The 15,431-nt window shown below is 39.2% G+C and overlaps 1 protein-coding gene across 1 annotated transcript; it reads left to right on the forward strand.

Moving 5' to 3' along the window:
• The first annotated feature begins 8,862 nt into the window (after window positions 1-8,862).
• Window positions 8,863-9,819, forward strand: LOC102921897 (olfactory receptor 10G6). The gene has a single exon (XM_006992591.3). The coding sequence runs from the start codon at window positions 8,884-8,886 to the stop codon at window positions 9,817-9,819; it is 936 nt and encodes a 311-aa protein (XP_006992653.3). The 5' UTR covers window positions 8,863-8,883.
• The last annotated feature ends 5,612 nt before the right edge of the window (window positions 9,820-15,431 follow it).

Raw genomic sequence — 15,431 nt, forward strand, 5'->3', positions numbered from 1 at the left:
AATCATCTAATAGGGATACTACCTAACTAAAATTAGATGATGGTCAAGTAACATTGCTGTATATAAAATTAAATTTAAGAAAAGTGAAAGCAGGAGGAAATTTATTAAACTTACTTAAAACTTGCCTTACAGGATATGGTTTATTGCAGGAGAAAATTCATCTGAATTTTTCCTCCCAATGGTTTTCCTCCTATGTGCTGTAGACAGGTACTAGTCTGTAAGCTGTCACTCACAGAACCAATACACCAATTAATTTTTTTAAAAAAAAGTAGTCCATTTCTTATCAAGAGCTAACTAGATGTGGAGACTGGAAATCAACATGACTAAATGAGCAGGTGTTTAACTTGGTTGACATTGTTCCCTGACTCAGAGGATGAAATTGAGTTTCCATATTCCCTCAATGAGCACAAAAACAGGAAGTCACCAAGGAATGTTCATAGGCACATTTCCCAGTGCATTTCTTACTTGACTCCTCCTGGGGAAGTCAGTCTCCTTCCTTATCCCTGGGAAGGGAGAAGCTAGATCGCTATCCTTTTCTCTCTCCTGCGATGAAATCTTACTTGCTCTTGAACACTGTTCAGACTCTGGATGGCCATGGCTTTCTGCACACTCCAGTTCAGTATCATAGTTTCTTTCACCATCTTTATACCCAGATAAAACTTGAAAATGTCCAAATGTTGTTGTTATGACTTAGGATATTAGGGTTACTATTCCCAAAAGAATGCCTACAGATCATAATGACTTCCCAATTGTATGTCATAATCATATGTTACCTATTCATTGTTTTCACAAACCTGAAAACTGCTTGTGCTAGGTTCTTTGTAAATTGTCTCATAAGGGACTTCCTTCCTTCCTTTCTTTAGAGTACTAGTGTTTTTCTTATTGGTTCATATGAGCACTTTTTACAAATGGAAAAATACTAATATTGTTATCATTTAAGTATTGTTGTTCCCATGTAATTTTTCACTATTCTGGGAAATTTTATCTAAGGATTCCAGTACAGTTTCAAAGTTGGTATTTTGTTTTACCAAAGTTTACTCTTGAAAAAATGTTTATCAGTTTTCTCTCACAGAATATTTAGTACCTTAAATGACTATTCTCATTTACTTATTTGGTTTTAATTTTACTTTAGATTTTATATAAAGGTGGTTTTATTTCCTACATAATTTTGGATTATGCTTGGCATTAGTTCATTAACTAGTGTGCTCTTTTAGAAATTTAAGTTTCCAATTATGGTTTCCTTTCTGTAAATCACTTGATGTGTTTCATCTGTTACATTAAAGAGTAAACTGCAAAAGCTTCCTTTCACAGTGAAATAGCTGAAGTACAGTGCTTAATTTCATATGTTTACCCTGGTCTGCCTGTTATATCTTTGCCTAAGTATCATAAAGGCTGGCGCAACTAATGCTACGGTCCACATGTGATTGATTTTCTGGTGTGTACTTTGAGAACCAGGGTCAAGACTTTTCTTACTTGAAGTTCCAGACAACCCAAAATAATCATTTGAAGAAGACTGCCCTTCTCTACCACACCAAGCATCAATTTGCTGTATATATCATTCTGTATAATTGCTCCTCTGCATGTTCTGTTTTGCTATTTTTCCATCCTCATTCAAGTGCTAGCTCCTTACTGGGTTTCTACATGTAGGTTAGGGACTCTTATCTTTTTTGCTTTTAATTTCTCTAAGACTAACTTGATCAGTCATGTCATCTGTTCCATTTCAATGTGGTATGCACTTTAAGATCCACATTTCCATGTGTGTAGAAGAACTGAAGTTTTGGTAATACTTCAAATCTATACAACTTTAGTAGAATGGGTTCCTTTCAAATGTTGAATCTCCCCTCTGTGAATACACCACAGCCCTCTGTGTCATCAGCAACTTCTATATTGATCTCAAAAGTACTTTGCTAATTCTATTTTCATAGTGTTAGTCATCTTTACTTATACTAATGTCCTGGTCATCATCAGCATTATTGGCATTTTAGGCAAAATGAGTTTCCTGTGGGATGTTCCTGCACTGTGAAAGGTTATGGTACCCATGCTCATGAAATTTAACATCTCCACAAGTTACCAAATGATCTTAGTGGTGCAAAACTGAGCCCAGAGTCAATGATCCTTAAATTGAATAGATACATTATATTTTATGTTGAACCTTCACAAACATAGATGAATATAACACATGAGAAGTATGCTTGCAGAGCACAAACACATATGTTACCATAGATTACAGAGTAATTCCCTGCTTGCACATCAATTGATTTTCAATCAACTCCAGCAGTTTTCTGTGTCCATATTTCACTATTCAAAATCATGTTGCAACAACTGTCTAGAATATGTGTTTTCAGATACTAATGTAACTAAAGATACTGTTATGAAGCTTTATTTGTCAAACAATTACACATGATACACCTTTCTCTTTTGGCACACATTTGGATTTGTATATACATAATTGGTCACACACACACACACACACACACACACACACACACACACACACTCCTCGGAGTCGAATTTCTGAGTTCTAAGAACTGTCTATGGTTGCTTTAATTTATACCCCTAGTTTGTTAACTAATGGTTTGTTAATAGGGCTTGAAGGTTCCGCTTCCTCCTTACATAGTTATAGCCAACATTTCGTTTTAGTCCTTTTGTGGGTATAGACCAGCGTTGAATTATGTTATTAAAATTCTCATTTTCCAAATAAAAATAAAGCTAAAAATCTTTTCGTTATTTAAATCTGTTAGGTGTTATTATACATGGCATCCTTTTTTTTTCCATAGGTATTTTTTTTTCTTGCTGTTCATCATTACTGTTCATGACACAACAATATTTAAACAGGGGATACAAGCTTTGGAGTGAGAAGTAATATTCACAGTACCCATATTTGACAAAGAGTTGAGTTCCAGACTATGCTGTGTCCACAGATCAATAAGAGTCATCCTTCAAATGGAAGACTAAGCAAAGAATGTGAATTAATAATTCACAACAGAACAAAGCTAAACAGTATCACAAACTGTTTGTATTCATTATTAGTTGGTGCAGCACAAAATTTCTAACAGGGTGGCTGGGAAGATAGCTTACAGCACTCTTGAACAAAAGCACTTGGATAACTTTGAAGGCCGGAGTCTGGATGCCAGCACTGATGCACCTGCAGTCTCAGTGCTGAGAGGCAGATACAGGGGGATTGCAGGACTCAATGACCAGCCAGTCTAGGCAATAACTGAGCTCCAAACTCAGTGAGAGAGCCTGTCTCAAGAAAGAAAGTGGAAACAGTAGAGGAAGCACCCTACACCAACCACTGGCTTCCACAATAGAGCACACACACACAGACACACACAATAAAACATGCACAGGCAAAAATATACCACATGTACATTCGTGAGAGAGACAAAGACAAAGATACGCTTCTACAATATTGAGTTATGTCATACTTGCTACAGTGTTACTTTTATTTTTAAGTTAGGTGTGACTGTTTTTTTTTAATCACCACCATCACCTAACTTTATACTAATAATCTGTTTTATGTTCTTGTGCCCCTTTCTCTATGTTCACATAATACCAAAATTATCTTTTTTGTTTTAGAAAAATGGTACAGGATTAACCACACTTCTGCTCTTGCCTTCTCCACCAACTAAAGTTATCACAGGAAGACAGTATTTTTAAAAATGTAGTTATAGTTCAGTTTTCTCTACTGCTATTTAATATTTCATGGTGGTGTAATACTTTTACTTATTCAATTTTTTAGGGTTGAGTATTTTATTTTATTTTATTTATTTTTTTTATTTTTTTTAATTTTTTTGGTTTTTTGAGACAGGGTTTCTCTGTGTAGCTTTGCGCCTTTCCTGGAGCTCACTTGGTAGCCCAGGCTGGCCCGGCGAGTATTTTATTTTTTTAAATAAAGTTTTTTATTAAGAGATTTTCTATCCATTTTACATATCAACCACAGATTCCCCTGTCCTCCCTCCTCCCACCTCCCAGCCTTCCCCCATAACTCACCCCCCATTTCCACCTCCTCCAAGGCAACATCTCCCATGTGGAGTCAGCAGAGCCTGGTACATTCAGTTGAGGCAGGTCCAAGCCCCTCCTTCCTGCACCAAGGCTGCGCAAAGTTTCTCAGTATAGGCACTAGATTCCAATAAGCCGGCACATGCACTAGGGACAGGTCCCAATCCCACTGCCTGGGGACCCCCTATACAGTTCAAGCTAAACAACTGTCTCACTTATCCAGAGGGCCTAGTCCAGTACCATGGGGGCTCCTCAGCTATTGGTCCACAGTTCATGCATTTTCACTAGTTTGGCTTGTTGTCTCTGTACTTTTTCCAGTCATGGTCTTGATATCCCTTGCTCATAGAATCCCTCCTCTCTCTCATTGATTGGACTCCTGGAGCTCCACCTGGAACCCGGCCGTGGACCTCTGCATCTGCTTCCATCAGTCACTGGATGAGGGTTATATGATGACAGTTAGGTTATTCAGCCATCCCATTACCAGAGTATGCTAGCTCAGGCACCCTCTCGACTATTACCAGTAGTCTATGGTGGAGTCATCTTTGTGGATGCTTGGGAACCTCCCTAACACTCTGTTTCTCCCTATTCCCATGGTGTCATCATTTATCATGGTATCTCTTTCCTTGCTCTCCTACTCTGTTCCTGTTCCAGCTCAAACCTCCTGCTCCCCTAAACTCTCATCTCCCGACCCTTGCCCTCTATTACCCCCCAATCCCCAGTTTGCTCATGTAGATTTCATCCATTTCTCCATCACTGGGCAATCCATGTGTCCTTCCTAGGGTCTTCCTTACTAGCTAGTCCCTTTGTGGGTTGCAGTCTGGTTTTCCTTTGTTTTATATCTAGTATCCACTTATGAGTGATACCTTCTAAGTCTGGGTTACCTCACTCAGGATAATATTTTCTAGTTCCATCCATTTGCCTGCAAACAAACAAAAAAAGAGAGAGATAGAGAAAAGGTAAAGTTGCAGGAGATGTGGTCAACAGAGAGCTGATTGTTTAATCACAGGGGCAAGCAGATGTTTTATTTGAAGGACCAGATATTAATTTATCATTTCTGGACCACATGGTATCTGTTGTAAGTACTCAAGCAAATTAACAAATTTTGTATTTCACAAAAAAAGTACTTTTACTTACTCAATCATCTTGACTTGGTTTTCCACTGTTTTGCCATTATAAACCATGTGTCAAGCACAAATACTTAATTGAGTAAACTTATACACTTATGCTTCTACTAACAATGTATTCCTGAAATGGAGTTTCTAGACCCCAGTGTCTGTATATCTAAATTCATAACAGGAAGTAGTCTTACTTACAGAGAATTTAAAATACATAAAGCCTAACAATATGAATAAATAACCCCCCTTCAAAATCGGTGATTGTTCGCCATAAAGTTTTTTGTTTCTCTCAGAAAATCACACTTATTCTTCCTTTAATATTTAATATTTATAGTAATTATTAGTTTGTTTGTATGTACCATGGCAGGATGAGGCATGTGCATGCCTTGGTACAACTTGGTGAATTTGGTTCTCTGCAGTCACCTGTAAACGGATTCTGGGAAATCAAACGCAGATCATCAGACCTGGGCAGAAACATCTTTACACACTGAACAATCCAACCAGCCTGCAATCCTCCTCCCTGTTACCTAGATGGCCCTACTTCCAGCTAGGAGACTCTTTTGTTTGTTTGTTTGTTTGTTTGTTTGTTTGTTTGTTTGTTTGTTTTTTCGAGACAGGGTTTCTCTGTGTAGCTTTGTGCCTTTCCTGGAACTCACTTTGGAGACCAGGCTGGCCTCATACTCACAGAGATCAGCCTGCCTCTGCCTCCCAAGCGCTGGGACTAAAGGCGTACGCCACCACCACCCGGCTAGGAGACTCTTATCTACCGTCCAAGTCCCGGATGTCCTTCCCCTTCCTCCGTGTTCTCCTTCCTTTCTACTTATCTTCTTAAGACAAATTTTCTCCTGCCCTGTTTTTCTTTTCTTTTTTCTTTTTCTATTTCAAAGTGTAAGAAAATATGGTAGGGTCTCCTTGAGTCTCCCCTCCTTCCTTCCACATACTCACCTGTGTAGAAAATCAAATTACTGGAGGTCTAGAGTTAACAAACTAACAATCGTTTAGTTTCCCAAATAGATAAACATCTGTCCTAACTTCTGAAGACCAGAGATCCACACCAGAATTTGAAGCCAAAGCCTCCTGTACAATCAAATGTTCCATTTCCTCATATTATTCTTTTTAAATGTGTACTTTCATCTGGAATATTAGATGTAATGGAAAGATGATGTAGCTGGAGTCCTAAGTCCTTCCCACCTTACTTTCTATGTGCAATGATCTACTAGCAATGATAAATTTTATTTTATCACTTTCCATAATCAGGAAGTAAAGAAAATAATATTCATGTAATAGGGAAATAAGCTGATAATCACAAACTAAAGTACTTGGTGTAATTCCTTAATTACAGAATAATTTATTCAAAAACAGGCCCAATGCAATGTGTTAATTCACAAATATGTTCCTGAAAAGTGGAGTAACAATTTCTTTAATAATTAAACTATGTTAAACACTAGACAAAATATGTTTTAGCTATCTGTAGTTTGCCTTCTCTAGTTCAAAACTACAGGCTTCTCCATGCCTAGATCTGAATGAATTCATGTCATCTGTCAACATAGACTTAAATAGGATTTAATTCATTCAATTGTATGACATTAACATTTGGAGACAACCTTACTTGCCATAATTCCATTTCTTCAAGAGTAGCATGGTATGTGCTTTGAGTCACTTATCCAAAGGCCCTCACAGTCCATCTGTTTTCATCCTGATAACCAGACACCACTCTGCCCCTGATGGTGTGATATACTCTAGTACAATACCCTAGTGATTGACTCCAAGTTAAATTTGAATGGCTCATTTAAAGTAATTAATAAGTGGCATTGGTTCAATACCCGTAGCTTTAATATTCTTTCAGCTTCCACCCAGACTTTCATGGAATATGTGAGCAATTCAGAATTATCTGAAGTTTCAGGGTAAGAAAACTAAAACCCAGAGAAGAGGAAGGGGCCTCTCATGGATTACCAAGCACCTACTCTCATCAGGATCCTGTGCTACAGGGACACTACTGGCCACTCAGCAAACTTCCAAAGGGTCTTCTGTGAACAAAGCCCAGTGAAACTTATTTACACTTGGTAGTTAATTGCCCCCAATGGGAAAGGCAGAGTGAATCTCAGCACCCCCTTAACTCGTACCCCATTGAGACTGTAGGAAGGAAGAACCTGATTAACAGGAAGGAAGAACCTGCTTAGCAGAAAACAAGACTCCAGAGGCTAAAACCAAGGGACCCCACTGCCCAAAGCATCAGGTAGGCTATAAGAGGGGAAGCAGAAAGAGAACAGTTTCACAAGCAAGAAGGGTCACGGCCCATAAAGCTGCAGAAATGGGCCTCCTTACGGAGCAGGAACATGCAAGAAGCTGAGGGAAACAGCTGGCCTCACTGCAGATTCTCATCCAGGCAGAGCTCATCAGCAGGCTCCAGGAAGAGCAGGGGAGGGAGAGGTATAGTAACAGAGATCCTTTGGAGATGGACTTTATTAAATGTTACAGGTGTTGGGAACAGGAGACAGCTGAGACCTAAAGCATTACATATGACAGGAGAGGCTTTGAGTGTTATTTAGCAAAGGTCAGTCTTGTCTTGGAGTTTTCTGATCCAAATGCTCTTCAGAGTTTACCTTTAGGTACATAAAATAATGATGAAGCAGTTACATGGGCCCTGGTGTCCTCAGTCACAAGCCTTCATGAACACTGTACAGATCAGAATGCTGGATACTGATGATGTCATGTGCAAACTTGTCACTGAGAACAGCAATGTCTGTGGCAGTCCAGAAAGTTGAAGGATAAGATTTGCAACAACCGTTAATAAAAACTGATAATATACTGCCGTACAAGTTCTGTGTTCTTACTCTCATGAAAAAGTAAGATAAATAATATTTTCAGTCCATGGGTGACTATAACTGAAACTTTGGAAAGCAAAACTGTGGACAAGGAAAACCGTTCATTAGCTTTAGCACTGAGATGTTCTCTGCAAGCAAATACAATCTCCATCAGAGGGGGTTGTTGGACCCCAAAGGGTTAGGGTCTCGAGTGGGCGCCCCAAGAACCCAGATTCCAGTCCAGTTGATGCAACAACACGAGGTTTTTATTGAAGCTTCTATTCAGACGGGCAAACCCTTGTCCTGAGAGTCGCATCTTACTGCAGCCACATGGAGGTTTTTAAAGGAAAAACCCACAAAAGCCATAAGGTTACAATTCCCATACAATTTCGTTTCACAAGATTATGGTCTGATCACAGAGTGGGTACAGTCACGTCCCCATGTACATTCTTCCTGAAACCTCAAGGGGGGGGGGTAATCAGGGCAGAAGTGGAGTTTACACAAAGGTCACAGTGGTCCTTCCTGGAACACCTGTAACTATCCCAGTCACAGTTGAACGCATCTCTTCACAAAAATCTTTTTACATTGTTACATTGTAGCAGGGCTGGTTGAACAATGGCTGAGTCAGCTTGCCCTTGGAACTAGATTTTTAGTTTCTCATTTCCTGGGGATTGGGGGGGGTGCGGGGGTGAGCCTGAAGGGTTAGGTGAGAGGGGAAAAATGATAAGGAACAAGTGAGTGATACAGAAGAGAGAGGAGGAAGAGGGAGGAAGAGAAAGAGAGATAGGGAGAGGGGGAAAGAGGGAGGGGAGGAGGAAGGCATGGAAAGAGGGAAGGGAAAAATCTTTTCTGTGCCTGTTTGGGAATACTGCAGAATATATGTGCCATGGCTGGAGACTTCACGAGAGCATTAAGCCTTTCTTCCCTTCTGTGGTCTTTTGTCAGATGTGACTGCCAAGGACATGCAAAGCGGCAACCAGACTTCTGTGTCTCACTTCATTCTGGTGGGCCTGCACCACCCACCTCAGCTCGGGTTCCCCCTTTTCCTGGCGTTCCTTGTCATCTACCTCCTCACTGTCTCTGGCAATGGGCTCATCATCCTCACTGTCTTGGTGGACATCCGGCTCCACCGGCCCATGTACTGGTTCCTATGTCACCTCTCCTTCTTAGATATGACCATTTCTTCTGCGATTGTACCGAAGATGCTAGCTGGCTTTCTCTTGGATAGTAGAATTATCTCCTTTGGGGGCTGTGTGATTCAACTGTTTTCTTTCCACTTCCTGGGCTGCACCGAATGTTTTCTTTACACGCTTATGGCTTATGACAGATTCCTGGCCATCTGTAAGCCTTTACACTATGCCACCATCATGACTCGCAGTGTCTGTAACTACCTAGCTTTGGGCACCTGGATTGGAGGGACCATCCATTCACTTTTCCAAACCAGTTTCATATTCAGGCTGCCTTTCTGTGGCCCAAACCGAGTTGACTACTTCTTCTGTGACATCCCTGCCATTCTCCGTCTAGTCTGTGCAGACACCACCATCAATGAGTTAGTCACTTTTGTAGACATTGGCTTCCTGGCCCTCACGTGCTTTATGCTCATTCTCACCTCTTATGGCTACATCGTGGCTGCCATCCTGAGAATCCGGTCTGCAGATGGGCGTCGCAATGCCTTCTCCACCTGTGCTGCCCACCTCACTGTGGTCATCGTTTACTACGTGCCCTGCACCTTCATTTACCTACGGCCTGGCTCACAGGAACCTCTGGATGGGTTGGTAGCTGTCTTCTACACAGTCATTACTCCCTTACTCAACCCCATCATCTACACACTACGAAACAAAGAGATGAAGGCAGCGTTGAGGAGGCTGGGGGGCCTCAAGGAGGTGCAGCCTCACTGACTTCATCCAGCACAGGCCTACTGTACACACAAGCACGAAGATGACAGACATTGTGCCAAACAGGAAGAGTTAGAACAGAAAAAGAAAAGGGGATTGGTGTGGGAAGGAATGGACTCCTTGTTAGGAAAAGCAGAGCCTAGAAAGTTCCACATTGTAACCCCTTGGTACTCAGGATTTTCCATGTCGTCCTTCAGCACTATGGAAAATTAATCAAAAATCCCAATGGGCAAGGGTGGCTTCTAGCAGGAAAGTTGTACTGTAAGTATAATGGTCACATAAAGGCTGTTTTTCTGTGGCATTATCTATGTGTGCATTTTAATTTCTAAGTCCCACGTTGACATAAATAACCCACATGTAAACTGTCAGATTTAACCTTGACAAACAAACCTTGTGTAAGTTAAGTATTCTTGTCAATATCATACAACTATGGAGGAACTGTAATTCAAGGAAGCAGGAAGACTTTCCCAACTCTCTTCTCTCTGTGTTTTACTTTGACAAACAAACTCCAGTTGTACTTGAACATGAAGGGGCAATGTCACTTAGATATGAAGGGCCTATTGCATGTATACTGCCTGATGAGCTGAGTAGATACAGATTTTGAACTTTCATAGGACTCTACTTTGGTAAAATTTAGGTAGGTGAATCAAGGAATAGTTTCCTTGTCATAATCATAAAGTGGATCATTCTGATCTTCTGTGGATATAAATAAAGCAGATTGTTAGAAATGGTGGATGCATGCTTGTGTTGCTACACTCCTCCATTCATTACATATGGGGAAGAATTATCGGGGGTATATAATTGATTGCCAGAAAATATTCAGTGACCTGAAGCTCATCCTAGTGCCTTTTTGTATAAGAATGTGGCCAGCATCTAAGGGAAGGGTCCTTCATTGGCAGGACACCCACACACACACACCCTACGAGCACTGAATATACTTTCTCTGATTTTCAGAAAGTACATGGTCACAGACAGTCCAAGAAGATCTCTGTATTTCACAGACTCAATTCAACTGTGATCTTCCTAGGATGATGAATGAGGGAAGAGTACTCAAAAGAAATGTGTGTTGTCATGGAATTCCCTCCCAAAGTTAAACTTCAAAATCTGCATGAATGAGCAATGTGATTCAATTCAGCACTAATTTGTTCAATATACCTTCAAATCAATGGCATTATTGTTTATTCTAAATGAGTTTCTAATCTTCAGACCAGAAATACATTTACATATAAGGCAAAAAGTAAAAATAAATTACCAAAATGATTAAGAAATGGTTGATACAATTCATCATATACTAGATACTACTTAGGAACTGATGAAAAAAAAAGAAAGATCATTAGGTTTGAACTATAAAAATGACTTCCTGGGAAAATATGGTACTGTGGTTTTTTTAAACCTAGTTAATTGAAGAAGTACACAAGTTTTTCATATGGTAGGAAGAATGCCCTACAGTTAACAAGAATAAGAATGCTCTAGAAAAATTGATCAACTCTCTGAGGAAGATTAGCCAAAAATAGTTTTATACTCTTTCAGGTTAATATACACAACCACAAATCCAGAGGGAATCATCACACAAATCAGCACACATCAGACAAAATGGAGGCAAATCATAGGTAATAATGCCCATGGGCTAAATCAATCCTACTGCAAACACAAAACCATCACTGCTCATCAGGGCCAATTATAAACACACCCCACAACATTCTGAACAAACCTATTAGCCATTTTGCATCTAATGAAGAAATATTCTGTGCAAACTCATCATTTTATGAGGAAAAGTACCACACAAAATCCCAAGAAACAAGTGTATTCTCTGTTCACAATTGAGAAACATCGTATTCACACTAATCATCAGGAAGAACTACCTAGCAATGTGTTTTAACTTTCACCTCTTGAGAGGATCCTGATGTAAAATCTGGTTTGAGCTCAGATTTACCCTTAAAAATGAGAAAAAAAAATAAGCAGAGGAATAAAAGTAGTGTTTGCCTGCACAGCTGTTTCAGCACTAACAGATGCAAATGTCATACTTAAATGTTACTGAGAATTTCAATAGTATGTTCTGGCCTCTTTTGACCCTTCAGTTTCACATGTTCAACACATACACATCAATATATGTGTATGTATTTATATCCAGATTTTACTAATATAGGTCTTCTAGTAACAAACTTCCTTAAATAGAATTTTTAAATACCCTTAAATATACAAAAGGTTGTTTTGTCAATCTTTTCTTCTCACTATTTCTGTTTTATTGCATTTGCTTAGGTTAATTTCAGAATGTTTTCTCAAACAGTAAACAAACAAAAATATTTCAGTCCTGCTCTCTGAGCTCACGTTGTTTTTAGGAAATATTGTCAGAAAAGGATGCTCTTCACTTTCTATCCACTGTGTCCTTGAGCATGGAGAAACCTATTCTGCAGGTCAAGTTTTCCTCACGCTTCACCAGACTGGCTTTCTCAGGGGCAATAAACTATTTCTTGCAACTGGATAGCGTGCTCAACAAAAGTTGTTTGTTTCTATCAGCTCAGATCATGTTTGTGGTGATTTTAATGTTTAGTGCTTGAAACTCTGATAATCATTACTTTTAAGTTGTCTACAGGACACTTTGTCATACCACATTCCATTTACTCCCCTTGGGATTCATTTTCTGTAAAATAAACCTTAACAAGGTGATTTTCAAGTTATTCTGTATTTTGAGATTCAAATATCCCTTAACTACTCCAGTCCCACTCTGTCCAAGAAAGCTTCTGATGAAAGCTTTCAAAATTAGGTGCAATGAGGAGGAGTGTCCTTGAGAAAGAAAAAATGAGCCTACTAGAGAAAGATCAAATCTCTTGAACCAGACATGGCCTCATCTACCATTTCTATCCCCTATGACATAGGTAGCTAAATGTATCAGGTATGATTTTCTTTGCTCGAATGTTTGTTTCTATTTGCATTTGTTAGATATTTTACTTTATTTCATTTGTTTCAAAGAAGCAGTTGTGAGGTTGTAAGAGTTCTGGTTTAAACTATAGAGGACGGCTGTTCATATGCACAAACCAGTCTGTATTTGAATAAGCTTTCCTATGCAGTAGTAATAGTCTCACACTGGAAGGGTCATGGAAAAATTAATAAAATAATTGATTGAGAAAAACTAGTTTCATCTTATATAGTATACTGCTTGGTGTTATGATACTAGGGTCCACTCTATACAGATTTTTGTTTCCATTTTAAAATACATAATTGATTATCCAGTAAATGTACATGCATATGTGTGTATACCAACTATAATGCATATTAACTCTTAAAATATTTAACTATTTTTAAATTATAGGTGAGTAAAATTTAAATGTGTAAATTTGTATGCAGTTCCAAATAATTTACCAGGCTACTTGGCTTACACTACGCTTACAAGTAAATACTCTCCCTCCATCCAGGCTCCATACCTGTTTCATGGTACCACAAACTATTCATTGCCACAAACCTCATTATTACACATATTAGTTGTGTTTCATACATTTATTTGATGTAAAATTTACTCATGTTATATATGCACTTTGTTAATTTTTTTAGAAACTCGCCAGCTGTGCAAACATCTTTACCACAAAATTTTAGACCTTCTCTACCACTGTATTCAACTCAATCAATCCATGTTTACACACAGCTCCAGGAATTCACTAATCTACTTTCTATTTCATGCATCTGCCATCACCGTCCCACACACACACACACACACATACAGAGAGACAGAGGGAGAGAGAGAGAGATTTTCTTTCACTTTGCATGCTTTTAAGTTTCATTCACATTATAGCATGTCATTACATCATTCTTTTTATAACTGTGCAGTATTCTTCAACATAATTGCCACATTTTGTTCATCTACTGATCTATTAAAATGTTCTTCTATATCTTGTTGGCTCTGAATAGTTCTTTTTTACTTTATTTCTTTGTTTGTTTGTTTGTTTTTAACATGACAAAATAAAATATAACAAGATAAAGCAAAAAAACAACACATTGAGGCTGAATAAGGCAACCTCAGGAACAGGCACAAGAATCAGAGACCCATTCATTCATACACTAAGGAGTCCCACAAAAATATTAAGTTAAAAGCCATAATATACATGCAGAGGACCTGGTGCAGACCCATGTAGCCTCTGTGCTTTCTGTTTCAGTCTCTGTGAGCTCATATGCACCCTGCTTAGTTGATTCATAGGGCCTACTTCTCTAGTGTCCTCCATTCCCCTTTGGCTCTTAAATTCTTCCCACCCTTTCTTCTCTGAGGTTCCCTGAGATCTGATGGGAGGGATTTGATGGAGAAATACAATCTAGAGTCTCTCTCCATGTATGTCAGGCTGTGAGTCTCTGCATATGCTCCCATCTGCTGCTTGAGGAAGCTTCTCTGATGATGACTGAATAAGGCACGGATAAGAGTTATAGCAGAATATCATTAGGAGTCATTCTATTGATACTTTCTGGTTTTCAGACCAGTAGTCTTTTGTTTTACCCAAGCTACACAACTGTCAACCCACACGCAGAGGGCCTAGGTTGGTCCCAAGCAGGTTCCCTAGCTGTTGGTCTACAGTCCATAAGCTCTCAAGTCTATGGTCTCTGTGGGCTTCCCCATCATGATCTTGACCCCTGATACCTTCCTTATATAATCCCTCCTCCCTTTCTTCAGCTGGATTCCCAAAGCTCAGCCCAGGGCTTGGCTATGGATCTCTGCATCTGCTCCCATAAGTTACTAGATGAAGGTTCTATGATGACAATTAGGGTCATTACCAATCTGATTACAGGAGAAAGCCAGTTCAGGCACCCTCTCCACTATTGCTAGGAATCTTAGCTGGTGTCATCTTTGTGGATTCCCTGGAGTTTCCCTGGCAACAGGTTCTTTTCCCTAACCCCATAATGCCTCCTCTATCAAGATATCTCTTTTGTTATTCTCCCTCTCCATCTTTACCCCAAATCCACCATCCCAATCCTTCAAGTTCCCATCCCTCACCCTCTCCCTCCTACCCACTCCCCCAGCCTCAGTTTACCTAGGAGATCTTATCTATTTCCCCTTCGAGTGTGATCCATGCATCCCTCTTAGTGTCCTCCTTGTTACCTAGTTTCTCTAGGGCTGTGAATTGTAGCCTAATTGTCCTTTGATTTACATCTACTATTCACTTATGAGTGAGTACATACTGTGTTTGTCTTTCTAGGTCTGGGTTACCACACTTGGAATGATTTTTTTTCTAGTTCCATCCCTTTGCCTGCAAATTTCATGATGTCATTATTGTTTTTTTAACCACTGAGTAATACTCCATTGTGTAAATGGACCACATTTTATCTCAACAATAGAAACCCTAATATACAAGCCAAGTCTCTCATTATAGAAGAAAAGACATTAGAATAAACAAGCAGAGACAGTATTTGATTAAAATCTAGAAATACAAGCACAAATGCAAGGCTTTATTTTTTATACCAATAGCTACAGAAGTAACTATAGATGAGGATATACCAATGGGTTGATACTCATACATGTATTTCCTATTTCCACAGAGAAAAAAAAACCTAGGAATACAAGCCCATGTATTGTAGCAAATAGAGTGCACCATTTTGACCTTTGGTTTATGATGGCGTTTCCCATTAAAAGAACT

This window comes from Peromyscus maniculatus, chromosome 7, assembly GCF_049852395.1.
Source record: "Peromyscus maniculatus bairdii isolate BWxNUB_F1_BW_parent chromosome 7, HU_Pman_BW_mat_3.1, whole genome shotgun sequence".
Classification (NCBI taxonomy): Eukaryota; Metazoa; Chordata; class Mammalia; order Rodentia; family Cricetidae; genus Peromyscus; species Peromyscus maniculatus.